The sequence below is a fragment of the Balaenoptera acutorostrata genome, chromosome 15 (genome assembly GCF_949987535.1).
Source record: "Balaenoptera acutorostrata chromosome 15, mBalAcu1.1, whole genome shotgun sequence".
NCBI classification, from domain to species: domain Eukaryota; kingdom Metazoa; phylum Chordata; class Mammalia; order Artiodactyla; family Balaenopteridae; genus Balaenoptera; species Balaenoptera acutorostrata.
Window position 1 is genome coordinate 8,902,095 of NC_080078.1, and position 27,047 is coordinate 8,929,141.

At 47.1% G+C, this 27,047-nt stretch overlaps 2 protein-coding genes across 6 annotated transcripts in view; both read left to right on the forward strand.

Annotated features, from left to right (window-relative positions):
* Positions 1 to 20,917, forward strand: part of STYXL1 (serine/threonine/tyrosine interacting like 1) — a 61,166-nt gene extending 40,249 nt beyond the window's left edge. For all 3 annotated transcript variants that reach the window (XM_007186566.3, XM_007186565.3, XM_028167542.2), the window contains 4 exons: positions 3,088 to 3,233; positions 12,190 to 12,287; positions 13,890 to 14,002; positions 19,456 to 20,917. In XM_007186566.3, coding sequence (XP_007186628.1) covers positions 3,088 to 3,233; positions 12,190 to 12,287; positions 13,890 to 14,002; positions 19,456 to 19,587 — 489 coding nt within the window. In that variant the 3' untranslated portion in view covers positions 19,588 to 20,917. The remainder of the gene's footprint in view (positions 1 to 3,087; positions 3,234 to 12,189; positions 12,288 to 13,889; positions 14,003 to 19,455) is intronic.
* Positions 20,918 to 21,133: 216 nt separating this feature from the next.
* Positions 21,134 to 26,946, forward strand: TMEM120A (transmembrane protein 120A). 3 transcript variants are annotated; one of them, XM_007186567.3, is made up of 12 exons: positions 21,134 to 21,267; positions 22,888 to 23,006; positions 23,264 to 23,380; positions 24,992 to 25,051; positions 25,265 to 25,360; positions 25,438 to 25,527; positions 25,745 to 25,810; positions 25,908 to 25,969; positions 26,076 to 26,168; positions 26,292 to 26,356; positions 26,449 to 26,517; positions 26,592 to 26,946. In XM_007186567.3, the coding sequence occupies exons 1-12, from the start codon at positions 21,187 to 21,189 to the stop codon at positions 26,703 to 26,705; spliced, it is 1,032 nt and encodes a 343-aa protein (XP_007186629.2). In that variant the 5' UTR covers positions 21,134 to 21,186; the 3' UTR covers positions 26,706 to 26,946. The 3 variants fall into 3 exon arrangements, with proteins under 3 accessions (XP_007186629.2, XP_007186630.2, XP_007186631.1); XM_007186568.3 differs by having other exon boundaries at positions 26,667 to 26,946; XM_007186569.3 differs by lacking the exon at positions 26,449 to 26,517 and having other exon boundaries at positions 26,667 to 26,946.
* Positions 26,947 to 27,047: the final 101 nt, after the last annotated feature.

The window sequence follows — 27,047 nt, forward strand, 5'->3', positions numbered from 1 at the left end:
TAACATTTCCCATGGAAAACTGATGGGAAAAAAGGGTCTCTAAACAGATCATATTAGAAACATGAGTTCATACAATGTTAGTGGATGTCTTTTTTTTTTTTTTCTTTTGGGGTTATGCCTGGGTTTTATTTTCCTAAATGTAACAGGTAAGTTTTCAATCCATGTAGCCACTGTCTTATTACAGACATCTGAACTGTAATAGGTCACCCAAGAGACCGTTAGGGGAATTTTCATTAGTTCTCAGTCTCCTGGAGGCATGCTTTGAGAGCAGTCTTAGACTGGCATGCTTTTCTGGCTGTTTTCCAACTTGTTTATAAGATTAGTCTTATTATTTGATGATAATTGTTTCTAAACACCTGATTGGTGCTCTAATAATCTTTCCTTGGAAACGATCAAATTTTGTAATTTTCCCCCTGGCTTTGATATATAATTGGCATATAACATTGTGTCAATTTAAGGTTTACAACAAGATGACTTGATACACATATGCAGAATGATTACCATAAGATTAACACATCCGTCACCTCACATAATTACCATTTTTTGTGTGTGTGTGAGATGAGAACATTTTTTTTTTTAACTTTTTTTAAAAAAAATATTTAATTATTTATTTATGGCTGTGTTGGGTCTTCGTTTCTGTGCGAGGGCTTTCTCTAGTTGCGGCAAGTGGGGGCCACTCTTCATCGCGGTGCACGGGCCTCTCACTATCGTGGCCTCTCTTGTTGCGGAGCACAGGCTCCAGACGCGCAGGCTCAGTAGTTGTGGCGCACGGGCTCAGCTGCTCCGCGGCATGTGGGATCCTCCCAGACCAGGGCTCGAACCCGTGTCCCCTGAATTGGCAGGCAGATTCTCAACCACTGCGCCACCAGGGAAGCCCATGAGAACATTTAAGATGTACTTTCTTAGCAACTTTTCAAGTACATAATACATAAAAAATACATGTTTTTTTTTTTTTTTAATAATTTTATTTATTTATTTATTTGTGGCTGCGTTGGGTCTTCGTTGCTGTGCGTGGGCTTTCTCTAGTTGCGGCGAGCGGGGCCTACTCTTCATTGCGGTGCGCGGGCTTCTCATCGCAGTGGCTTCTCATGTTGCAGAGCATGGGCTCTAGGCGCGCGGGCTTCCGTAGTTGTGGTTTGCGGGCTCTAGAGCGCAGGCTCAGCAGTTGTGGCGCACGGGCTTAGTTGCTCCGCAGCATGTGGGATCTTCCCGGACCAGGGCTCGAACCTGTGTCCCTTGCATTGGCAGGCGGATTCGTAACCACTGCACCACCAGGGAAGCCCTGTGTTGTTAACTGTTGTCACCATGCTGTACGTTAGATCCCCAGAACTTATTTGCCTTATATCTGGAAGTTTATAACCGTGACCAACATCTCCCCATTTCCCTCACCCCCACAGCCCCTGGCAACCACCACTCTACTCTTTGTTTCCAGGAGTTTCGCTTTTTTATTTTTATTTTATTTTATTATTTTATTATTATTATTTTTATTTTTGGCCACGCCGTGTGGCATGTGGGATCTTAGTTCACTGACCAGTGATAGAACCTGTGCCCCCTGAGTTGAGAGTGTGGAGTCTTAACCACTGGACTGCCAGGGAAGTCCCAACTTTCACTTTTTTAGATTCTACATATGAGATCATGCAATATTTGTTTTTTCTGACTTATTCTCTTAGCACAGTGGCCTCAAGGTCCATTCACATTGTCACAAATGACAGGATTTCCTTCTTCTTTATGGCTGAACAACATTCCATTGTATATATATGCCATATTTTCTTTATCCATTCATCCATTGATGGACACTTAGGTCATGTCTATGTCTTTTGTGAAAAATGCTCAAATGATCCTGGGCGGGCGGGGGTTGGGGGCGTGTGCAGATATGTCTTCAAGATGGTGATTTCATTTCCTTCAGATATATACCAAAAGTGGGATTGCTGGATCAAAGGGTAGTTTTGTTTTTAATTTTTTAAAAAAGCTTTATTAATTATTAATTAATTTACTTATTTATTTTTGGCTGTGTCGGGTCTTAGTTGTGGCACGTGGGATCTTCGTTGAGGCATGAGGGGTCTTTCGTTGGGGCGTGGGCTGTTTGTTGCGGCGTGCGGGCTTCTCTCTAGTTGTGGCGTGCAGGCTCCAGGGCGTGTGGGCTCTGTAGTTGTGGTGCGCGGGTTCCAGAGTGCATAAGCTCTGTAGTTTGTGGCACACAGCCTCTCTCGTTGAGGTGCGTGAGCTCAGTAGTTGTGGTGCTTGGGCTTAGTTGCCCCACGGCATGTGGGATCTTAGTTCCCTGACCAGGGATCGAACCCGTGTCCCCTGCATTGGAAGGTGGATTCTTTACCACTGGACCACCAGGGAAGTCCCTGTTTTTAATTTTTTTAATTTAATTTTTATTTTATATTGGGATATAGCTGATTTACCATGCTGTGTTAATCTCAGGTGTACAGCAAAGTGGTTCAGTTATTCATAAACATATATCCATTCTTTTTCAGATTCTTTTCCCATATAGGTTATTACAGAATACTGAGCAGAGTTCTCTGTGCTATTCAGTAGGTCCTTGTTGACTACCTATTTTATATATAATAGTGTGTATATGTTAATCCCAACCTCCTAATTTATCCTTCCCCCCTCTACCTTTCCCCTTTGGTAACCAGAAGTTTGTTTTCTATGTCTGTGAGTCTGTTTCCGTTTTGTAAATAAGTTCATTTGTATCACCTTTTTAGATTCCACATATAAGTGATATCATATGATATTTGTCTTTCTCTGTCTGACTTACTTCACTTAGTATGGTAATCTCTATGTCCATCCATGTTGCTGTAAAGGGCATTATTTCATTCTTTTTTATGGCTGAATAATATTCCATGTGTTATATGTACCACATCTTCTTTATCTGTTCCTCTGTCGATGGACATTTAGGTTGCTTCCATGTCTTGGCTATTATAAATAGTGCCACAATGAACATTGGGTTAGTCTCATTCACTGTCCCAGTTTGTCTTTCTAAGCTTGTTTGCTGAGCCACATTTCAAGAGACGAAACAAAAACAACTTCTTCTCTGGGGATTATTATCATAGCAGCCTTTCTCCTTCTCCACCTCAGGAACTGGATGCCTTCCAACCATACCCTGTTGAGATAATGCCAGGCAGGATCTACCTGGGAAATTTCAGGCAAGCCTGCGACCCTAAAATTCAGAAGGATTTGAAAATCAAAGCACATGTCAACATCTCCATGGAGACAGGGCCATTGTAAGTAGAAACACCATTGGTTTTTTTTTTTATATTAGTATCATTTATTTATATAAGATTCCTAGTGGCATGCATTGACAGAATTGAAAGGGCTTTTAGAAGTCAGCATACACTGGAGTAGGGTCTGCATTTATTTTCATCTATTTCTGGCCTGCACTTCATTGCCTGGCATGGCCATGGCATCCTCTGCCCCTGACTGAGACCCCCACACTTGCCCCATACCCCATACTTAAATCTTACCAAAAGTAATACTTTCTTGGTACTTAACATTCTGATGTAAAATATCCTGGTTTACCCTGCTTTTCCTGTCTCAGGCCCTCTGAGAAGTGACCCCTCTCTTGGTCTGTCTGGGCTGCTGTAACAGAATACTGTAGACTGGTGGCTTATGAACAACAGAATTTTTCTCCTGGTGTGGAGGCTGGGAAGTCCAAGATTAAGGCACTGGCAGATTCAGTGTCAGATGAAGGCCTGCTTTCTGGTTCATAGATGGCATCCTCACGTGGCAGAAGGAGCAAAGCTCTCTAGGGTCCCTTTTATAAAGGCACTAATTCCACTCATAAGGGTTTCAATTTCTATTCTCATGACCTAATTACCTCCCCAAAACCCCACCTCCAAATACCATCACTTTGGGGATTAGGTTTCAACATATGAATTTTGAGAGGACAGAAACATTTGATACAGCAACCTTTATGCCTCAGATTTTCCTTGGTGCTAGGAACATACATACACAGACACACACACACCCTCACTCATCATTGTTCAAAGAGCAGGAAAGTTCTGCACAGCCTTGCTTGTCAGCCTGTGTCTTCCCAGCTGTGTCCAGTCATGATCACCAAGGCCCTGCACTGTACAACCTACCTCTTCTAGCTCCTGATCAAAGCTAATAAAATTCAGCTCAGAGAGAATTTATATAAATAACACAAGAATTCAGTAAGGCATCTGGTCATAAAAAATACTATATAAAAATCAGTAAATCTAAAGAAAATCACATCTAGGCACTTAGTGAGACTGCTGAAAACCAAAGAAAGAGAGAACATATTAAAAGAAGCAGAGGGCTTCTCTGGTGGCGAAGTGGTTAAGAATCCGCCTGCCAATGCAGGGGACACAGGTTTGAGCCCTGGTCCGGGAAGATCCCACATGCTGCGGAGCAACTAAGTCCATGCGCCGCAACTACTGAGCCTGCGCTCTAGAGCCCACGAGTGAAAGCTACTGAGCCCGTGTGTCACAACTACTGAAGCCCACGCGCCTAGAGCCCATGCTCCACAACAAGAGAAGCCCCCGCAATGAGAAGCCCACACACCACAACGAAGAGTAGCCCCCACTCGCCGCAACCAGAGAAAAGCCTGCATGCAGCAACGAAGACCCAATGCAGCCAAAAAAAAAAATTAATTAATTTTACAAAATAAAAATAAAAGAAGCAGAGGGACTTTGCTGGTGGCGCAGTGGTTAAGAATCTGCGTACCAATGCAGGTGACACAGGTTCGAGCCCTGGTCCGGGAAGATCCCACATGCCACGGAGCAACTAAGCCCGTGTGCCACAACTACTGAGCCCCTGTTCCACAACTACGGAAGCCCGCACACCTAGAGCCCACGCTCTGCAACAAGAGAAGCCACTGCAATGAGAAGCCCGCGCACCGCAACGAAGAGTAGCCCCTGCTTGCCGCAACTAGAGAAAGCCCGCGCTCAGCAACGAAGACCCAACACAGCCAATAAATAAATAAATATTAAAAAAAAAAAAAGAAGCAGAGAAGTAAGACATTACTTTCAAAGGAGCAATAATTAGACTGACAGCTGACTCATCAACAGAAATCACTGCAACTAGAAGGAAATATGGAATGTGTCTTTGTAGTCGGTAGCCTTTCTGGTGATTCCCCACCTCCTGCCATTCACAGCATTGAATGTGGGCTAGATTTACTGATGTGTGCTAATGGATAGAGTAAAGCAAAAGTGATGGGCTGTCACTTCTGATATTGGGTCACAGAAAGACTGTGGCATCAGTATTGCTCACTCTCCCTTGCTCACTCATTCTGAAGGAAGTCAGCTACCATGCAGTGAGCTGTCCTATGGAGAGGTCCACGTGGCAAGGACCTGACAGTCTTCAGCCAACAGCTAGTGATGAACTGAGGCCCTCAGTCAAAAAGCCTGTGAGAAACTGAATCCTGCCAACAGTCATGTGAATTAGCTTCCAATTGAGCCTTCAGATGAGACCAGATGACAACAGCTTGTTATAACTTTATGAGAGATTTTAAGCCAATGGTACCCAGATAAGCTGCTCCCAGATTCCTGATCCATAGAAATTGATAGATAATAAATTTTTATTGTTTTAAGCCACTGAGTGTTAGGACATTTTATTATCCAGCAATAAATAATAGAATCTTAAAGCACTGAAAGAAAATAACTGCTAACCCACAATTTTGTACCCAGAGAATATATCCTTCAATAATGTAAGTGAGAGGACTTCCCTGGTGGCACAGTGGTTAAGAATCTGCCTGCCCATGCAGGGGACACGGGTTCGAGCCCTGGTCCAGGAAGATCCCACGTGCCACGGAGCAACTAAGCCCGTGAGCCACAACTACTGAGTCCACGTGCCACAACTACTGAAGCCCATGCGCCTAGAGCCTGTGCTCTGCAACAAGAGAAACCACTGCAATGAGAAGCCCACACACTGCAATGAAGAGTAGCCCCCGCTCACTGCAACTAGAGAAAGCCCACGTGCAGCAATGAAGCCCCAGTGCAGCCAAAAATAAATTTAAGAAAAAGGATGTAAGTGAGAAGAATTTCCATTCTGGCCATGATGGAGTAACTGGCACCAGATTTACAACCCCACCTTAAACAACTAAAAATACTCAGACGAAGCATCTAAAACAAGGGTTTTTCAGACAATGGCCAACAGACAGCACAGGACAATGATTCCTGAGAGGAAAAAAAAAGGTGGGCTCCACAATCAAACCAGCTTATTGCTTGGAGATTGTTTGCAGGTCACAGTACAGGGAAGGGGCCAACACAGATCCTATTATTCTTTCTGAGTTGAGGGTAGAGTTGAGGACTCAGAGCTGTTGAGTTGGCTAGAATTTGCAGGAGACCTGCATGAAGAATAGAGAGCTGAGTACAAAGAAAGACTCTGGACATCTGCAGAGAGTCCTCCTGTGTCTTCAGCTAAGTACTTATAAGCACATGCATGTGAGAAAACTACTCAAGGCAGGGAGAAAAACCAATAGAAATGAACAGGTGGTACAATCCCCAGAGATTATGTGGGACCAGGAGTAGTTTGTGTTTCCACTCAGATTAAACAAAACTCACAACATACAGTGCATCATACAGAGTACTCAGAAGACTACTGCTTCAGTAGTGAGGAAAAACTTAGCCCTATATTAGGGATGAAAAGTACAGTCTGAGATGAAAAATACTGGATGGAATTAAAAGATTAGACACTGTGGAAGAAAAGATTGCTGAATTTGGAGACATAGCAATAAAAGTATACAAAATGAAACATAGAGAAGAAAAAGACTTAAAAAAAGAAACTAGAATAGAACTTCAGTAAGACTGAGACAGCTTCAGGTGGCCTAACATGTGTAATTAGAATCTCCAAAGGAAAGGAGAATGGGGAGACAGAAAACACATTTGAAGAAATAATGGCCAGAATTTTCCAAATTTGATAAAAACTATAAATGATCATCTACACTGATTTCAATAAAATTTTTAATTAAAAATAGAATAATTTGGAAGATTATGAGCAACTTTATGTCAATACATTTGAAAAATTAACAATTTCCTCAAAAGACTCAAGCTACCAATGCTTACTTAAAAAGAAATAGATTTATAAAAACTGACAATATGATAGTCCCTAAAACAAGATTCATCCAATTTCAGGAGATTCAAATCATATAGAGTTGGCCTTCAACCACTGTGGAATTAATGTAGAAAGCAATAATTTGAAAATATAACTAGGAAATTCCTAGAAGCTTAGAAATAAATTTTAAAACAGCTCATGGATCAAAAAAGAACTCACAATGGAAATTATGAAATAGTTTCAACTATATGATAATGAAAATAGAATATATCAGAACTTGTGGAATGTAGCTAAGCTGTGCTTAGAGGGACATTTATAGCTTTAAATGCATCTATTAAAAAGAAGAAAGGCTAAAAATCAACTAGTTAAGCATTTATCTCAAGAAATTACCAAAGAAACAGCAAACTAAACTCAAATAAGGAAGGAAGGAATAATAAAAGCAGAGAAAATGAACTAGAAACAATAAAATAGGATCTAGAAAGTCAAAATAGTTTTACAAAAATAATAAATTTGATAAACCCTTGGCAAAAAAGAGAGAAAGCACAAATAACCATCTGTAAAAGGGGATTCTACCATATCCTACAGATACAAAAAATATCTTGAGGGTATTATAAAAACTTTATTGTGATAAACATAAAAATTTAGATGTATTGAACAAAAAAATACAACCTATCAAACCTGACATCAGACAAAATAGAAAATTTTATTAGGATCAATAACTAATATAAATTTTTCATAGAGAATACTCCAGGTCTAGATAGTTTCAGTGATGAATTCTACCTAATATTTAAGGAGGAAATAAACCCAATATTAAAATTTTTTTTAAGAATAAAAAGGAGGAATAATTTTCAACTTGTCGTATGAGACCAGCATAAACTCTGATTTCATAACCTGAGAAAGACATTATAATACAGGAAAATTATAGGCTAATTTTCTTCATGAATATAGATGTAAATATCCTAAAGTAAAATATTAGCACATTGAATACAGAGATATATAAGAAGGATAATGCATGATGACTAAATTGGGTTTATTCCAAGGATGCAAGGTGGTTTTAGCACTGAAAAATCCATCCATGTAATTTACCATATCGATAATGCAGAGGAAAAATCAGGATTATCTCAGTAAATGCAGTGAAAACATTTGATAATATTCACCATACATTCATGATTTAAAAAAATCTTAGCAAACTGGGAATAGAAGGGAACTTTGATCTAAAAATAAAATTCTACAAAAATCTCTATAGCAAACGTCACAATGATGAAATGTTGAAAGTTTTCCCTCTGAGCCCGGGAACAAGACAAAGATGCAACTATCACCACTTCTATTTAACATTGTACTGGAGGTTCTAGTTGGTGAAATATGGCAAGTAAAAGAAATAAAATAGGAATCAAAAGGGAAAAAAACCTTTCATTATACACAGACAGTCTAATTGTATACACAGAAAAACCAAAACAACCTGCAGATAAATTATTGGACTTAAATAAGTTTGCTGAAATTTTAAAAGCGTATAATTTACAATAGGACAAAAATATTAAATATCTAGGATTATACCTATTGAAGGATGTGCAAGATCTCTACACAGAAAAGTATACAGCATTACTGTGAATAACTAAAGATTATCTGAATAGCTAGAGGATGTTAGTAAAGATCACCTGAATAAACAGAGGATGTACCGTAGTTGTGGATTAGAAGAATCAGTTTTGTAAAGATGTTGATTCTTGCCCAATTGATCTATAGATTCAATGGAATGCCAATAAAATTCCAATGGATTTGTGGAAATTGATACAGTAATTTAAAATTTTATATGGAAATACAAAGGGCAAAAATAGCTGAATAGTGAATAACAACAAATGGGAAAATTTACTTGACCAGATACCAAGACTTAAAAAAAAACCACAGCAAGTAAGGCATTGTGATACTGGTACAAGATAGAAAAATAAACCAATGGAGCAAAATGGAGTCCAAACACAGACCCATGCATATACGGACACTTGAATTATGCAAAGATTTTCTCCTATATTTTCTTCTAAAAGTTTTGTAGTTTTAACCTTCACGTTTTGCGATACATTTTTTAAAAAAATATTTATTTATTTATTTTGGCTGCTCCAGGTCTTAGTTGTGGCATGTGGACTTCCTAGTTGTGGCATGCATGCAGGATCTAGTTTCCCCACCAGGGATTGAACCTGCGTCCCCTGCAATGGGAGCGTGGAGTCTTACCCACTGGACCACCAGGGAAGTCCCTTGTGATACATTTTGAAATCAGTTTTTGTATATGGTGCCTGATATGGAACAAAGTTCATTGTTTTGCATGTGGAAGTCATCACTGTTGAAAAGGTGATCCTTTTCCTGTTGAATTGCTTTGATACCTTTGTTGAAAATCAGTTGACCATACGTGTACAGGATTATATCTGGATTCTTTGTTCTTTTTCATTGATCTATGTTTTTCTTTATACCAGTTTCCCACACTTGTTTTTCTCTTTTAAAAAAAAAATTTTTATTAAAGTATATAGTTGATTGGGGCTTTCCTGGTGGCGCAGTGGTTGAGAATCCACCTGCCAGTGCAGGGAACACGGGTTCGATCCCTGGTCCGGGAAGATCCCACATGCCGCAGAGCAAATAAGCCCGTGCACCGCAACTACTGAGCCTGTGCTCTAGAGCCCATGAGCCACAACTACTGAGCCCACATCCTGCAACTACTGAAGCCCACGCGCCTAGAGCCCGTGTCTGCAGCAAGAGAAGCCACCGCAATGAGAAGCCCGCGCACTGCAATGAAGAGTAGCCCCCGCTTGCCGCAACTAGAGAAAGCCTGCACGCAGCAATGAAGACTCAACACAGCCAAAATAAATAAATAAATTTTTAAAAAAAGGATAGTTGATTTACAATGTTGTGTTAATTTCTGCTGTACAGCAAAGTGACTCAGTTATAGATATACTTTTTCATATTCTTTTCTGTTATGGTTTATCACAGGATATTCAATATAGTTCCCTGTGCTATACAGTAGGGCCTTATTATCAGTTCCACACTTTTGATTACTGTAGCTTTATAATAAATCTTGAAGTCAGGTAGTGTTAGTCCTCTAATTTTGTTGTTCTTTTTCAAAGTTGTTTCCTTTGAATTTCCATATAAATTTTAGAATCAACTTGTCAGTTTCTATACAGAAGCTTGTTGGAATTTGGACTGGGACTGGATGGATTCCATAGGGCAATTTGTGAATTGACATCTTAAAAATGTTGAATCTCCTGATTCATTAATATGGTCTATCTTTCCGTTTACTTTGCTCTTTGGTTTCTTTCAGCAATGTTTTATAGTTTTCAGTGTACAGTTCTTGCACATCTTGTATCAGATTTCTTCCTAAGTATTTGATATTTTTTTTTTTTTTTTTAAGGATTTTCTTATTTATTTATTTATTTATTTATTTATTTATTTTTGGCTGTGTTGGGTCTTCGGTTCGTGCGAGGGCTTTCTCCAGTTGCGGCAAGCGGGGGCCACTCTTCATCGCGGTGCGGGGACCGCTCTTCATCGCGGTGCGCGGGCCTTTCTCTATCGCGGCCCCTCCCGTCGCGGGGCACAGGCTCCAGACGCGCAGGCTCAGCAATTGTGGCTCACGGGCCCAGCTGCTCCGTGGCATGTGGGATCTTCCCAGACCAGGGCTCGAACCCGTGTCCCCTGCATTAGCAGGCAGATTCTCAACCACTGCGCCACCAGGGAAGCCCTGATATTTTTGATGTGATTATAAATGGTATATTTAAATTATAAATTTCTTGGGAATTCGCTGGTGGTTAGGACTCCGTGCTTTCACTCCTGGGGCCTGGATTCAATCCCTAGTCGGGGAACTAAGATCCCGCAAACTGTGCGGCATAGCCAAGAAAAATCAAATAAAATTTAAATTTCTGATTGTTGCTAGTATATAGAAATCCAGTTGATTTGTATATATTAACCTTGTATCCTTCAGTCTTCTCCACCCAGATGTCTCCTCCATTGTAAGGCTTTCCCCAGCTCCCTCGACTTTTCCTTGCCCTTCCTCTTCAGTAGCATGTGCAGGTCTTTATCCTAAAACCTAGCCAGTTGGATTGGGGCCATTTGTTTATGTGTCTGCCTCCCGCATCAGACTGGGAGCTCCTTGAAGCTGGGAGGGGCCCTATTTGATCCATCTTGTGTCCACTAGGGTCCAGCTCAAGGTCTGGCACACAATAGGCATTGAGTGAGTATCTGAGGAAAGAATGAATGGTTGGGGATAGATGGATGAATGGATGGTGGATCGGTGGTCAGGTGGGGAGGGAGAGAGGGATGAGGCGGAAGGGAAGGATGGATGGACGAATGAATGAATGCAGGGTGAATTGCGCTTGTATTTGTCACAGCAAGTGCTCATGCAGAAACTAAACCAGGATATTTTCATTTCTGAATCTACTGCAACTTTCTGCATACCACAGTGAATGAATGTCACCAGTAGGCCATAGTCTTCATAAATAACATTTACCAAGTGCTCACTGCACACTAGACATTGTGCCAAGATCCTTGCAGGCATCTTCTCATTAAACATGCCACATGCCTCATCTCCCTCCTCTTTCCCCCTTGTTCATAAAGCTCTAGCCACTCTGATCTCCCTATTGTTTCTCAAACATATGAAACATACTGCCCTCAGGGCCTTTGCACTTGTATTCTCTACCTGGAACACTCTTTCCTCATATAACTGCCTGGCTTGTTCTGTCACCTCCTTTAAACCTCTGCCCAAACGTTACCTCCTCAGTAAAGCCTTCCATGACCATCCTATCTAAAACAGCAGGCCCACCACTCTCCATCCTTCTCACCTTGCTTTCTCCATTTAACATAGCAGATTCATTCCATATTCCTTTCCACCCTCACTATCTTCACTGTATTCTAGGAAAGCACCAGGTTTGTTTAATAATAATAATGTCACATTTATTGGGCACTACCGTGTGCCAAGCAGATTGCTGAATGCTTTACATAGATTAATTGACTTAATCTACACAACACCCCTATGAGGTAGGTGCTGTTTTTTTGAGAGGGGTTCATTTATTTGCCCACATCTCCCTGATGCTAGTTCAGCCTCCTTCCCCTATGATCCCCTTGCTGTGGGTGAAGGATGCCGCAGTAGGGCTCTGTGTGAGTTTGCCTGATTACCTGTGCTTTTCTTCCGTTTAGTTTTGTAGGTGACGCCAACAAGCTTCTGCACATCCAGATAGAAGATTCCCTGGAAGCCAACATTACACCCTTTTTACGCCACCTCTGTCACTTCATTGGTAAGGAGCATTCTTTAACCAGGCAGCAACTGGTCTGTGCCCAGGGAGCAGAGGGGCTGTGGTACCTCATCCACATGCCTATTGCTGACTGCCACTCCCAGCACCCAGGAGAAAAAGGGCAGGGCCCAGCACATGCCCAGCCAGGCGTGGCCAAGCCCCGGGACAAGCCTGCCTCCCAGGGGGTCCTTGGCAATATGGGCAGCCACGCGTTTACCTTGGGAGCAGTGGGGCCAAATGAGAGCCCCAGACTGTGGATTGAGTGCCCTGTGCTCTGGCCCTGGATGGGTCGCTATGCCCTTTCACGCCTGGCCAAGCTCCAGTCTTGGCATCACTGTGCCTGTTGTGAAATGAGGGTGCTGGCCCATCCTGGGTGCATATGTTCATGAAGGCCTGCTCCAGGCTAGGCTCTGGTGACCTGCAGGTGAATCTCACTCTGTCCCGGCCCTCCTATCTGGTCAGTGTGGTGGGGTAGAAGGAAGACTCCAGAGCCCTTCCATCTCTGAATTGCATGGTCCCCAGTGTGTGGGCCCAGTGCCCCTTCTGTTCTCCTACCTCACACAGCAGTGCCCACCAGCCACTTGCCTCACTGAGGGTGGAGTTTTCAGTCATCCTAAGGAGAGCAAGATCGCTGGAGAGAGCAAGGTGTGTCCGGTTAGAGGCCCACCCCAGGACGGCCTGCTCAGCACCAACACAGCCCCCAGCCCGAGAATGGCATTTTGGCCCAGACATCCTGTATTTTTCTGGGAGGTTGTAACTATCACTTGCCTAGGAGCTGAGACTGAGACTTGCCCTGGGTCCCATCATGGGGTGGCAGAGCCCTGTGGCCCAAAGAAGCCCCCTCTCCAGCCCCACCTCACTGGGTGGCTCTGAGCCAACCCTTAACTTCTCTGTGCCTCAGTTTCCTTATCCATACAATGAGGCAGTTGGCCTTAATCATCTGAGTCCTCCTCCAGCTCTGACAGTCTGTGATTTTGCACTTGGTATATTTATCTTCAGTTCTTGGGGGTTACCAACCAGCCTAAGATGTCAGCTTATATTTCCTTCCCACCCCTCAATGGGTGAGATTGACAGTCCCAGGGGCGTTATTGAGTGTGGTTAGCTGACACTTGTGTGCCAGGCACTGGGCTAAGCACAGTGCAAAATCTTATCAGGTAAGTAGTATACTGTTATCACATTTTCCAGATGAGGAAACTGTGGGTTAGAGTGCCCAAGCCCAACAGCCAGTACTTACTGGTTGTGATTCACATTCAGGCTACCCTGCCTCTATCAGCACCCAAGTGCCCTTGGGGTATAGTCCTTTTATCCCCACCTGGGGAGGTCAACTGGTAGCAGACCTTCCTGGAATGGAAGGCTGCATAGCCCAGAAAAGGCCTTTGCATGATAATGCTGAACGCCCAGACGTGATTCTCGTGAACTGCCAGCTAGGTCTGAGGATCCCCGTTTGCCAGGCAATGAAACAGTATCCTAGAGATGTCACGTGACTTGCCTAGACCATGGTGTGCTGGTTCTGAACCTACTCTTGGACCCACTGAGGCCAGTCATCTTACAGACCCACAAGGAAGGGGGCCACGCACAACCTCACACCTTTCCTTCCATTTGCAGAAGTTCACCTGGAGCTTGGCTCTGTCATCCTGGTCTTTTCCACCATGGGCATCAGTCGCAGCTGTGCGGCCATCTTGGCCTACCTTATGCACCAAAATGAGCAGACCCTGAAGGTATGTATTCCCTGGTCCAGGAGGTGGGGTCAGAGCTGCACCTCAGAGGAATGGGTCTCCAGCACTGACTTGGGGCCTTAATTGGGGGTGGGGGGTTTGGGAGGGAAGGGTCAGGGAGGGGAGCCCCAAGTCCAGGGCTTTACCCAGCATACCACATCCAAGGGAAGGAACCCGAGATCTGGGTTAGAGACCTGAGGCTGGGCACACAGGGCAGGCCCAGGGACTCAGGCTGGGCAAGGCTGTGGCCAGCAGCACCATCTGTGTGTCCCCCAATGCTGTCAGTCTGTGTACCAGTGTTTGTTCAGGGTTCTCCAAGGGAGGTGCATTTTGGCTGTTGCCATGCACCTGTTGGCCATCTGTATGTCTTCTTTGGAAAAATGTCTATTCAGAATCTTGGCCCTTTTAAAAATCAGATTTTTTGTTTGTTTGCTATTGAGTTGTATGAGTTCTTTATATATTTTGGGTATTAATCCATTATCAGTTACATGATTTGCAGATATTCTCTCCCGTTTCTTAGGTTGCCTTTTCATTTTTTTTTAAAATTTTATTTATTTATTTATTTATTTATTTATGGCATGTTGGGTCTTCATTTTTGTGCGAGGGCTTTCTCTAGTTGTGGCAAGTGGGGGCCACTCTTCATCATGGTGCGCGGGCCTCTCACTATCACGGCCTCTCTTGTTGCGGAGCACAGGCTCCAGACGCGCAGGCTCAGCAATTGTGGCTCACGGGCCTAGTCGCTCCACGGCATGTGGCATCTTCCCAGACCAGGGCTCGAACCCGTGTCCCCTGCATTGGCAGGCAGATTCTCAACCACTGTGCCACCAGGGAAGCCCCTACCTTTTCATTTTGTTGATGGTTTCCTTTGCTGTGCAGAAGCCTTTTAGTTTGATGTAGTCCCACTTGTTTATTTTTGCTTCTGTTGCCTTTGCTTTTGATGTCAAATCCAAAAAGTTACCACCAGATTGATGTCAAGGAGTTTACCACCTATGTTTTCTTCTAGTAATTTTATGGTTTCAGGTCTTCCATTTGAGCCTTTAATCCATTTTGAGTTGATTTTTGTGTATGGTGTAAGATGGTGGTCCAGTTTCTTTTTTTTTTTTTTTGGCTGCACTGTGCGGCTTGCGGGATCTTAGTTTCCCAACCAGGGATTGAACCTGAGCCCCTGGCAGTGGAAGCACGGAGTCCTAACCACTGGACTGCCAGGGAATTCCCACCAATTTCATTCTTTTGCATGTGACTGTCCAGTTTTCCCAGCACTACTTATTGAAGAGACCATTCTTTCATCATTGCATATTATTAGCTCCTTTGTCCTAAATTAATTGACCATATATGTATGGGCTTATTTCTGGGATCTCTATTCTATTCTATTGATCTATGTATATATATTTTATGCCAATACCATACTGCTTTGATTACTATAGCTTTGTAATATAGTTTGAAATGAGGAAGCGTGATGCCTCTAGCTTTGCTCTTCTTCCTCAAATTTGCTTTGACTATTTGGGGTCTTGTCGTTCCATACAAGTTTTAGGATTGTTTATTCTATTTCTCTGAAAGATACCATTGGGATTTTGATAGGGATTGTGTTCAATCTGTAGATTGCTTCAGGTAGTATGGATATTCTAACAATATTCCTCCAATCCATGAGCATGGAATATCTTTCTATTTATTTGTGTCTTCTTTAATTTCTTTTATCAGTGTCATAGTTTTCAGTGTACAAGTCTTTTGCCTCCTTGGTTAAATTTATTCCTAGGTATTTTACTCTTTTTGATGCAATTGGGATTATTTTCTTAATTTCTATTTCTGATAGTTTGTTATCAGTGTATAGAAACAGCTGATTTTTGTATATTGATTTTGTAGCCTGTAACTTTACTGAATTTATTAGTTCTAACAGTTTTTTTGTGAAGTCTTTAGGGTTTTCTATATATATGTTGTATGTAAAGAGAGACAGTTTTACTTCTTCCTTTCTGATTTGGATATCTTTTTCTTACTCTGTTTAGGACTTGAAATACTATGTTGAATAAATGTGGTGAGAGTAGGCATTCTTGTCTTGTTCCTGATCTTAGAGGAAAAGCTTCCAGCTTTTCACTGTTGAGTATGATGTTAGCTGTCAGCTTGTCGTATATGGCCTTTATTATGTTGAGGTACATTCCCTCTGTACACACTTAGTTGAGAATTTTTATCATAAATCGATGTTGAATATTGTCATATGCTTTTTCTGCATCTCTTGAGGTGATCATATGGTTTTTATCTTCTCTAATTGTGGTGAGCGGGGGCTACTCTTTGTTGCAGTGCGTGGGCTTCTCATTGCGGTGACTTCTCTTGTTGCGGAGCACAGGCTCTAGGCATGTGGTCTTCAGTAGTTGTGGCACAAGGGCTCAGTAGTTGTGGCTCGCGGGCTCTAGAGCTCAGGCTCAGTAGTTGTGGCGCACGGGCTTAGTTGCTCTGCGGCATGTGGGATCTTCCTGGACCAGGGCTCGAACCCGTGTCCCCTGCATTGGCAGGCGGATTCTTAACCACTGCGCCACCAGGGAAGTCCCTGTCTTAACCATTTTTAAGAATATAATTCAGTAGTGTTAAATACATTCATAATGTGCAGCCATCACCACCACCTAGCCCCATGACTCTTTTCATCTTGTAAAACTGAAACTCTATATTTATTAAACAATAACTCCTTATTCTCCCCTCGCCCATGGTAACCACCATTCTTCTTTCTGTCTTTGTAATTTTGACTACACTAAGTACATCATATAAGTGGAATCATAAAGTATTTGTTTTTTCATGAATGGCTTATTACACTTAGCATAATGTCCTCAAGGTTTAACCATGTTGTAGCATATGTCAAAATTTCCCTCCTTTTTAAGGCTAATAATATTCCCTTGTATGTATATACCACATTTTGCTTATCCATTTATTCATTGATGGACACTTGGATTGCTTCCATGTTTTAGCCATTATGAATAATGCTGCTGTGAACGTGGTTGTGCAAATATCTCTTTGAGACCCTGCCTTCAACTCTTTTGGGTATATATCTAGTAGACGAATTACTGGGTCATATGGTAGTTCTTATTTTAATTTTGGGGGGGGGGGGAATCTCCATACTGTTTTCCACAGAGGCTGTACCATTTAATACATTCCATCAACAGTGCACAAGGGTTCTAATTTCTCCACATCCTTGCCAACAGTTGTTTTCTTCCTTCCTTCCTTTCTTCCTTTCTTTCTTTCCTTTTATAGTACCATCGTAATCAGTTTGAGGAAGTATAGCATTGTAGTTTTGATTTGCATTTCCCTAATGATTAGTGATGTTGAGCATCTTTTTGCCTGCTTATTGGCCATTCATATATCTTCTTAGGAGAAATGTCTATTCAAAGTCCTTTGCCCATTTATTAGTTGGGTTGTTTGTTTTTTGTTGTTGAGTTTTAGAATTTCCTTATATATTCCTCATATTAACACTTTCTGCATTGAATAGTTTTGGCACCCTTGTTGGGATCATTTTACTATATATGTGAGCATTTATTTCTGGGCTGTCTATTCTATTCCACTGGTCTTAAATGTCTGTCTTTATGCCAGTACCACATTCTTTTATCATAGTTTTGTAATAACTTAAAAGGTTTGAAATAAGGTTGAAACAAAACAGGTATATGATTTGCAAATGTTTCCTTCCATTCTGTCTTGCCTTTTCACTCTGTTGATTTTGTCTTTTGATGCACAGAAGGTTTTTTTTTTTTTGATGTACAGAAGTTTTTTATTTTGATATAAACCAATCTGTTTTTTCTTTTATTGCCTGTGCTTTTGGTGTCACATCCAAGAAATAATTGCCAAATCCAATATCATGAAGCTTTTCCCCTATGTTTTCTTTCAAGGGTTTTATAATTTTAGCTCTTACTTTATGCCTTCCATCATCTTGAGTTAATTTTTGTACATGGTGTAAGGTTACACTAGTTTCATTCTTTTACATGTGGATATCCAGTATTCCTAACACCATTTGTTGAAAAGACTCTCCTTTCTCCATTGAATAGTTTTGGCACCATTGTTGAAATCATTTTACTATATATGTGAGCATTTATTTCTGGGCTGTCTATTCTATTCCACTGGTCTAAATGTCTTTATGCCAGTACCACATTCTTTTATCATAGTTTTGTAATAACTTAAAAGGTTTTGAAATAACGAAGTGTGAGACCCCCAACTTTGTCTCTCTTTTTTCACAATTGTTTTGGTTATTCCGGGGTTCCTTGAGATTCAATATGAATTTTAGGATGGATTTTTCTATTTCTGCAAAAAACACTGTTGGGATTTTGATAGAGATTGCATTAAATCTTTAGATCACTTTGGGTAGTATTTGCATCTTAACAATATTAAATCTTCTATTCCATGTTCCTGGGATGTCTTTCCATTTATTTTAGTCTTCTTTAATTTCTTTCAGCAACATTTTGCATTTTTCAGGGTACAAGTCTTTTACCTCCTTGGTTAAGTTTATTCCTAAGTATTTTATTCTCTTGATGCTAGTGTAAATGAAATTTTCTTAATTTCCTTTTCGGATTGTTCATTGTTAGTTAGATACACAACTGATTTTGTATCCTGCAGCTTTGTTACATTCGTTTATTCTAACAGTTTTTTTGTGTTTAATCTTTAAGGTTTTCAACATACAAGATCATTAAGTTCATATCATCTGCAAACAGAAATAATTTTACTTCTTCCTTTCCAATTTGGATACCTTTTCTTTTTTTCCTAATTGCTCTGTCTAGAACTTCCAGTACAGCGTTGAATAGAAGTGGTGGAAGTGGGCATCCTTGCCTTGTTCCTGATCTCAGAGGAAAAGCTTTCAGTCTTTCACCATTATGATGTTACCTGTGTACTTTTCATATATGACCTTTATTATGTTAAGATAGTTTCCTTCTATTCCACAGTTTGTTGAGGAACTGCTTTTGCCTTTTCCTTTTTCCTCTATCCTCAATCCAGATGGAGACCAGCTGGTCACCTTCCTTCATGTAATAACCTTTCCTGCATTTTGGGGTGGGCACCTAAAAGAAGGCAGCTTCAGTTTTTCTTCTTCAGAGAATTTGCCAAAGTTCTCTTCCCCTTTCCATTCATTTATCCACTTACAATGCAAATCTTTGTTGAGGCAGCACTGAGTGCCAGGCATGGGCATGGTGCTTTCCTGTCCACAGGAGGTTTCACATACGTTTTCTCAACCTTCACAGGAGCCATCTGACATAAGAATGATTTCTGTCTCTATATTCAGAATGCAGAGGGGCTTGCCCCAGGCAGAGCCAGCTCCTACAACTCCTTGCCCTAATCTATTAACCCCAAGCTGCTGCTGTTTCTTTGTCCTGCCCTTAAGCTATGTTGCTGACCCCTGGGCAAGTGCCTCCTGTCCCTCCTGAGCTGTCTGTGATCAAGGTGGAAAGGGCCCAGGTCCAATCCTGAAGTCTGCTTTTCTCTCCTTGGGTTCACAGAGGTCCTGGGCCTACGTCAAGAAGTGTAAAACCAACATGCGTCCAAATCGGGCTTTGGTGGCTCAGCTGTCAGAGTGGGAGAAGGTTGTCCTTGGAGACATCGTCACAGACATCTTGGATCCACTCTACTGATTTTCTCTGTGGCTCAGCTATGGGTCCAGAAGAACCTGCCTTGGGAGCTTTTTGTGGGTAGTGGGCCAGGGTGTGTAACCAGGAATGAGAAGGCCTTTGCTGCCTGGAGCCTTTGTGTCAGCCTCCCGCAGTGGTTCTTCCCAGGTTCCTCATTTGTGCCAGCACAGGAGGTGCTCAGACTCAGCGAGAACCCCCATCCCTGGGGCATCCTGGACCCACCCCCACTGCACTCCTGAGGCTGCTTCTGGAGGAGCATCTGGCTGCCAGAGCAGCTGCCGCTCATGTCCCCCATAACATGGACCCTTTGGAGGCTGCCTGGTGGGAGCTCCAAGGGTTCCCCCAGCCTTGTGTTGCTCCACAGTCACAATGCCCATCCATGGGTGGAGATCCCCCAGCCCCAGAGATGCCAAGCTCAGCCTTGGCTCAGGCTGCAGACTTCACAGCTTTGAGAGGCTCCTGGCACAAGGGCATACCCTTGCCTCATCCCCAGTTTCAGCACTCCCTACTGCTCCATCACCTGTACAGATGTCCTTTCCTTGCTCCTCACTCATTTTTGCCTGGCTGTGTTCACCAAGAAGAGATTCTCACCCTCCCATCCCTCACAACTAGGTTTCTAGAAATTCCTCCGGTCTCAAAAGGAATTTTCCTGTGACTGTACTTCTGAGTGCTGGCAGCGCCCACAGAACGAGCCTGGAGTCAGGAGACAAGGGGACTGATGGAGAATTTAACATGTCGGTCCATGTTCATCCAGCAAACATTCCCTGACACCTGGGCAGGGCTGAGGACATACAGGTGAATGCCATGTTGCCTCCTAGGACTCTTTGCAGAGGGTTAGAGTAGCACTCCCCCGTGCCCCAACAGGAGCCCACGCCCTCAAAGAGTGGGGTTTTGCCAGAGGGGTAAGGGCTTTTCAGGCAGTGCAGGCTTTAGTCAGGACTTGAACTGGAACAGAGCCTGGGGTGGCTGCAGAGCGATGGCTTAGGGACCTCCTGGCAGGAAGGGCAGAGCCATTGGAAAGTTTTCAGCAGGGACATGGTGGGGATTCGCTTTGTGTTTTAGGGCAGTCTGGTGGCTGTGGGAAGGGACACTAGCGGTGAACTTGGAGACAGGGAGACAGTAAAGGGGCCCTTGTAAAAATCCAAGCGAGATAAGAGGCTCGGAATTCCCTCCCTGCCAAAGAGCAGCTTCCCAAGGGAGAAAGTGTTTGAGGCAGGTGGCACCTCCCTGTGCCTTGGTTTATTCCCTGCCTGACAGGCAAGGACACTGCTGGCTGCACCACACAGTTGGCGCCACCGGGAGTGCCCCGGTTGGGGGCTGCCACCGCCCTCCAAGCTGGGAGCAGCCGGGCGAGCGGCCCTCGGAGCACGTGGTCCCGCCCCGGCCCCGCCCCTGTCCCGGATTGGCTCAGACAGGGGGCGGGGCCATCGCGCTCGCCGCTCCAGGCTTTTCCGCATTGGTGGTCGCTGCGGCTCGAGCCCGGAAGCTGACGGGGGCGGAGGCGGCGGAGGCGGCGGAGGCGGAGGCGGAGGCGCCTCGGGCCCGCCGGGGTTGCGGCTCTGTCCTCGACTCTCGGCTCGTCCGGCTCACGGCCCGGCAGCAATGCATCCCCCGCCTCCGGGCCCGTTGGGCGACTGCCTGCGGGACTGGGAGGAGCTCCAGCAGGACTTCCACGGCATCCAGGTAAGTGCTGATGCGGGCCCCCATTGGTTCCGAGCCATGTCTATCTGGCTCTGGGTCAAGGGTCGGGCAGCCCCGGTCGGGCAGCGGGGAGCTCGGGGTCAGGGGTCGGGGACCCTGGTGTCGCTCCCGACGGCGGCGAGGCCCCGGGTCCCGGTGTCCCCGGTTGGACCCTCCTCTCGGCCTCAAATGAATGTTCGGCGGCGGTACCTCTTCCCCGCGCGGCCGCCGCGACCCCGGAGTGACCCCACTGACCCAGGCGGACCTCCGGCCTCCCTCTGAGGCCTCGGAAAGAGGCCCCGACTCCGACCCGGTCCCCTCCCAGGAGAGTCCGAGCTGACCGGGGCCAGTCTTGTGTCAGTCACTGAGCAAATGCGCCGTGGGCGCCGGCCGGGCCGGATCGGCGAGCAGCGCCTTCCCCGCCCTCGGGCCGCGCGGTCTGGGCTGAGTGTGGCTGCGGAGCAGTCCGGGAGGCAGCCTGGCCTAGGTCGGGGGAAGTGGTGTTTAGGTGAAGTCCCTGGATGGGGGCGGGGCCCATCCAGGGTGAAGGACAGCTCCCACCGAGACAGGACCACGTGGCTGCTGCAGAGAGTGAGGGGAGAAGTGGGTGGGCCAGACCCTGCCAGGAGACCTCACGGGCTCGACGGGGACTGGAATCTCTCGGAGACCAGTGGGAAGCCAAGGGGGGAATCGTCTGGATCTGGCTGGTATGGGCCACTGTCCTGGTCTGTGGCAAGGCAGACAGGAGAGTGTGGTGGCTGGGGGCAGGCTGAGGTGGCCCCTCCTGGGCATGAGAAACAAGACCCACGCAGGGTAGAGCCCAGGTCAGCTGGGCACTTGATCAGGACTTTGCCTCTCCTGGACTGGTTCCAGCCCTTTCCTGTCCACGTTGAAGCCTGACTGCCCCTGGCCCGGCCAAGCTGCTACCATTAGTGCTTCCCAGCCTGGTCACCACTGTCCTGGTCTCAGCCCCTGCCTGACCTTCCTCACACTGCCCCTTGCCCCATCTCTAGGCTGTTCCTTCTCAAGACATACCCACTGGGGCAAAGTGCTCTGGGAAGCCTTGGGTCAAAGGTGTTGGGGGAAGGGTAGAGGAATGGTCTTATAGCAACAGGTACAAGGGCTAAAGCCTGATGACCTTTACTCTGGGAGGAAGATGCTGGGAGTGCCAGAGCAGCAGGCATCTTGGACAGCCTCATCTTCCCCTGCACTTGCAGGCTATCTAGGCAGGAGGATCTGAGAGGGCCAGGGATGGCTTTAGGTAGCCTGCTTGGTCCAGAAGGTAGACCCATGAGCCTAGAATCCAGATTCAAGATAGGCCAGAGAGGGGTGGGAACAACTAGTAGATAGGCTGAGACTAAGAAAACCTTCAGAGAACTCCTGTTTCTGGGAGAGGGGTACTGTGGGGGCTTCTGGGCTTACAGGGAGACCCCTGCCTCCTTGCCTGCCTTGGAGAGAGAGTACTCTCAGGGAGTTCCCTGGGCTGGCACAGCTGGCTGTCTCCTTTCCTGCTGAGAGCCTCCCAAGGAGCCCTGGAGGAGTCCATGCCCCACCTCCTTCCCAGCAGGCTCTGGCTCGGGAGCCCCCTAGCCAGCCTGAGCCTTACCCCGACCTGGTTCTCAGGAGACCCACCGGCTGTACCGCCTGAAGCTGGAGGAGCTGACCAAGCTGCAGAACAACTGTACCAGCTCCATCACTCGGCAGAAGAAGCAGCTCCAGGAGCTGGCCCTTGTCCTGAAGAAGTTAGGACCTGTCCCCGTATTCTCCCTCATGCCCTCCCATACCTCATCATACCCCCCCCCCATACCCTGTGGCCTCGGACTGGGGGTGGGTGTCTGACCTGGTGGGGTAGAGAGCTGGCACTGACTCCCAGATGTCCCTGGGCATGGCCTTTCCCCTCTCTGGGTTGCATTTGCTCTCCTGCCGTGCAGGTGTCAGGTGTGATGTCACACGTGGGGGTCCCCTGTTCTGACTCTGGCTTCTGTGGCCGCACCTGCAGATGTAAACCCTCCCTCCCGTCAGAGGCCGAGAAAGCTGCGCAGGAGCTGGAAAACCAGATCAAGGAGCGACAAGGCCTTTTCTTTGATATGGAGGCCTACTTGCCCAAGCAGAATGGGTGAGATTCCTCCCCCAAGCTCAGTTCACAGCCATTTCTGAGAGGGAGGCCTGAAGCACCGTCTTCCTCTGCTTGGTTTCCTGCACCCACTCTGGGCTGACCAGTCAGACACAGTCCTGTCTCAGGGACAGCCTGAGTGACAGTGACAGCTCACTGCAATGAATGCTTTGTGGGGGAAGTGTAGGGAATGGGGGGAGCACAGTGAGGGGTACCTAACCACTTGGGAGGTCGGAGAAAGCCTCCTGGAGTAGGTGGTGCCTGAGCTGAGTCATAAGGATCAAGAGGAGTGAGCCAGGCCGACATGGGAAGGCAGAAATCGTAGGTGTCATGGCCATAGCTCACAGTAGGAGGTAAGAGGTTGCAGTGAGACCAGAGGGGGAGCCAGCCTGCAGAGCTTCCCTCTGGCCCAGTGGGCAGGGGAGAGTGACAGGTCAGTCATGCACTTAGATCAGCTGCAGTCACAGCAGAGGACATGGCAGAAGCCTAGGCTTAGGGAAAACAATCCCGCAGAGACTGCAGGCAGCAAGACAACTGGGAGAGAGCGTGTCCCAGAAGGCAAGGAAGGAAGGACTGGCCAGTAGCCTCAGATCAGTTGGCCCAGGGCAGCGTGGGAGGCAGTCAAATGCAATACAGAAGGGGAAATGTTTCCTGGAAGTCAGGGTGACCTTGGAGAGAACCACTTCACAGGAGGGTAGGGGTGGAAGTTGATATTGGGGATGACAGAAGAGCTGAGGAGACAGCCAAGTTTAGGCCGTGCTTCAGAAGCTTGGCTGTGAGTGGAAGGAGAAACTGGTAACTAGAAACCAGTGACTAGAACTTGGCATGAGAGTTGAGGAGTGGCTTTTGTTTGGATGTGTGTGTAACTTTGTACATAGGAAAGACTTGAGCGTATCTACCTGCTGAGAGGTGGGCCAGCAGAGGGAGAGACCCAGAAGAGGTGCACTAAGCAATGGAGGGAAGTCCCTGGGGAGGTGGGAAAGGGCGGGTGTAGGCCCTTGTTGTCTGGGATGAGGGGGGTTGCAGAGATGAGGGTGAGGAGGCGGCGGCGATGTCACCTGCCCGGAGGGAGACAGGCTGGAGGATGTGGGAGAGGGTCGGACAAGGCCACAGCTGAGCACGGGGGAGGGAGCCCGGCCCCAGCCCCAGCTGTGCCCCGTAACCTCTTCATGCCTCTGGCAAGTCCCTGAACCCCTCTGAGCCTGTGCGTACGGCTCGAGTGTGAACAAGGGCCCATATGGGAACAGCTGCTTAATACGACTGTAACTTTCAGTCACCTCACGGAGTTCCTCTGGCAGAGGACGAGACAAGCTTAGATGGTGAGGTGATGGCAATGCAAGGATTGGCGAGAAAGTGGTTCCGTGTTGATGGAGGAGGGCTTGGTGACTCAGCTGGCTCGGGAAGGGAGACCAGGGTCAGGAGGGCCTGGGAGCGTCAGTGAGGGAGAGGGTCCTTGTGGGCGGGAGGTTGGGCGCTCGGGGGTCAGAATATAGCCAGGGTTTCCGAGGAGGCCCCTGTGGGTTGGGAGGAGGGTGGTGTGGTCACAGGTGTGGGTTGCTGCAGTGGACTTGGGGCTGAAGGCTACCTCCCCTCACCTGGTGTTCCCTCCCCCAGGTTGTATCTGAGCCTGGTTCTGGGCAATGTCAACGTGACACTCCTGAGCAAGCAGGCTAAGTAATTTGTTGTCGTGGGCGGTCTCAACCCTACTCCCCGTCCCCTGCCCCAGGTCCCTTCCAGTCTGCCCCAGCTTCCCTGGCTAAGCTTGGGGTTCAGGGGCTGCTCCCCCATGCTGGCCCCCGCCACCACAGCAGTGTGTCCAGAGGCGTGGGTGGGCCCTGCCAGCATCCCAGCGTGTCCCACGAGTGTGTACCCCTCCCCCCTCCCCAGGTTTGCCTACAAAGACGAGTACGAGAAGTTCAAGCTCTACCTCACCATCATCCTCATCCTCATCTCCTTCACCTGCCGCTTCCTCCTCAACTCCAGGTGGGTGTCCTGCTGCACGGGGCTGGACCCTGTGCCCTCTCCAGGCTCTGGCACCAACCTTCTGTACCCCTCCCTAGGGTGACAGACGCTGCCTTCAACTTCCTGCTGGTCTGGTATTACTGCACCCTGACCATCCGCGAGAGCATCCTCATCAACAACGGCTCCCGGTAGGTGTGGGCCGGAGCCCGGCTCCCGGGGATGGGGGTGGGGGGGTGACACTGGAGCTGCCCTAGAAAGCGGGGTGGGGGGGCGGGGGGGCGGCGGGTGCTGTGGCCCTCTGAGAAGCAGGAACTGGCTGGGGTACTGGTTTCTTCCCACCTCCTGTCCCGGAGCACTGATCCTGGGGGCTGAGGGGACAGGAGTGACGGTGGCTTCCTGATGCAGGATCAAAGGCTGGTGGGTTTTCCATCATTACGTGTCCACGTTCCTGTCAGGAGTCATGCTGACCTGGTGAGTGGGCCGGCTTGGTCCCAGGGTCTCGGGGGAGCCGGGGCAGGGAGAGGTGGCATCCCCGAGCCCCGACCCCTCCCTCTGCTCTCTGCCTTAGGCCTGACGGCCTCATGTACCAGAAGTTCCGGAACCAGTTCCTGTCCTTCTCCATGTACCAGAGTGAGTGTCTCAGAGGTCCTGCTGAGCTTAGGACTGGCCCCCCTCGGGAGGGGCGGGAAAGGGACTTGGGACTCCAGCCCAGTCCTGATGTCCCCCTGCCCTCCAGGCTTTGTGCAGTTCCTCCAGTATTACTACCAGAGCGGCTGTCTGTACCGCCTGCGGGCCCTGGGCGAGAGGCACACCATGGACCTCACTGTGGGTGAGTCGGGCGTGGCCGCCCCCCTCTGGAATCCTGACGGGGGAGCTGGAAGGGCAAAGTCCTTTCCTCTTGACCTGGGTCTGAGTGATGGGGTCATCTCTGTCCTGGTCGTGCCCCCCGCAGAGGGCTTCCAGTCCTGGATGTGGCGGGGCCTCACCTTCCTGCTGCCCTTCCTCTTCTTTGGACACGTAAGTTGTACCTGTGTCCCTGTCCATCGGGCTGTCCGTCCTCGGCTCTGATTCGAGCAGGGACTGTGTGTAAAAACCGCCCTCCCTCCCAGTTCTGGCAGCTTTTTAATGCGCTGACGTTGTTCAACCTGGCCCGGGACCCCGAGTGCAAGGAGTGGCAGGTGAGCCGGACCCCTGGAGAGGACGCCGGGAGGGCCGGGCCTGGCTTCTGTCCTGACCCCGATTCCTCCCCCAGGTGCTCATGTGTGGCTTCCCCTTCCTCCTCCTCTTCCTCGGCAATTTCTTCACCACCCTGCGGGTTGTACACCAGAAGTTCCACCACCAGCAGCACGGGAGCAAGAAAGAATGAGGCTGGGCCTTCCCCGCCTGCCAGCACAGCTCTCTACGGCACCCCCGGCCTGGAAGGGGCTTCTGAACGCCACATGTTGAGGGGGTGGGGGCTCCTCTCGTCTGGGAGGGTCTGTCTGCTCTCCCCTGGGTTTTGTGGGCTCTGTGGGCCCTGAAGGCGGCGCTGGAGAGGAAGACCCGGGCCTGTGTCCCCGCCTGCGGGAGCCGGGGGCCAGCGGCCTCAATAAAGGGCGAGAGGCTCAGAGAGGCTTGGTGTGTGTTCTCCTGCTGGTAAGACAGGGGTCTGGGGGCTCTGTGCCGCCAACAGCGTGGGGTCTGGGGGTTCCTGAGGTCTCTCTGGGGT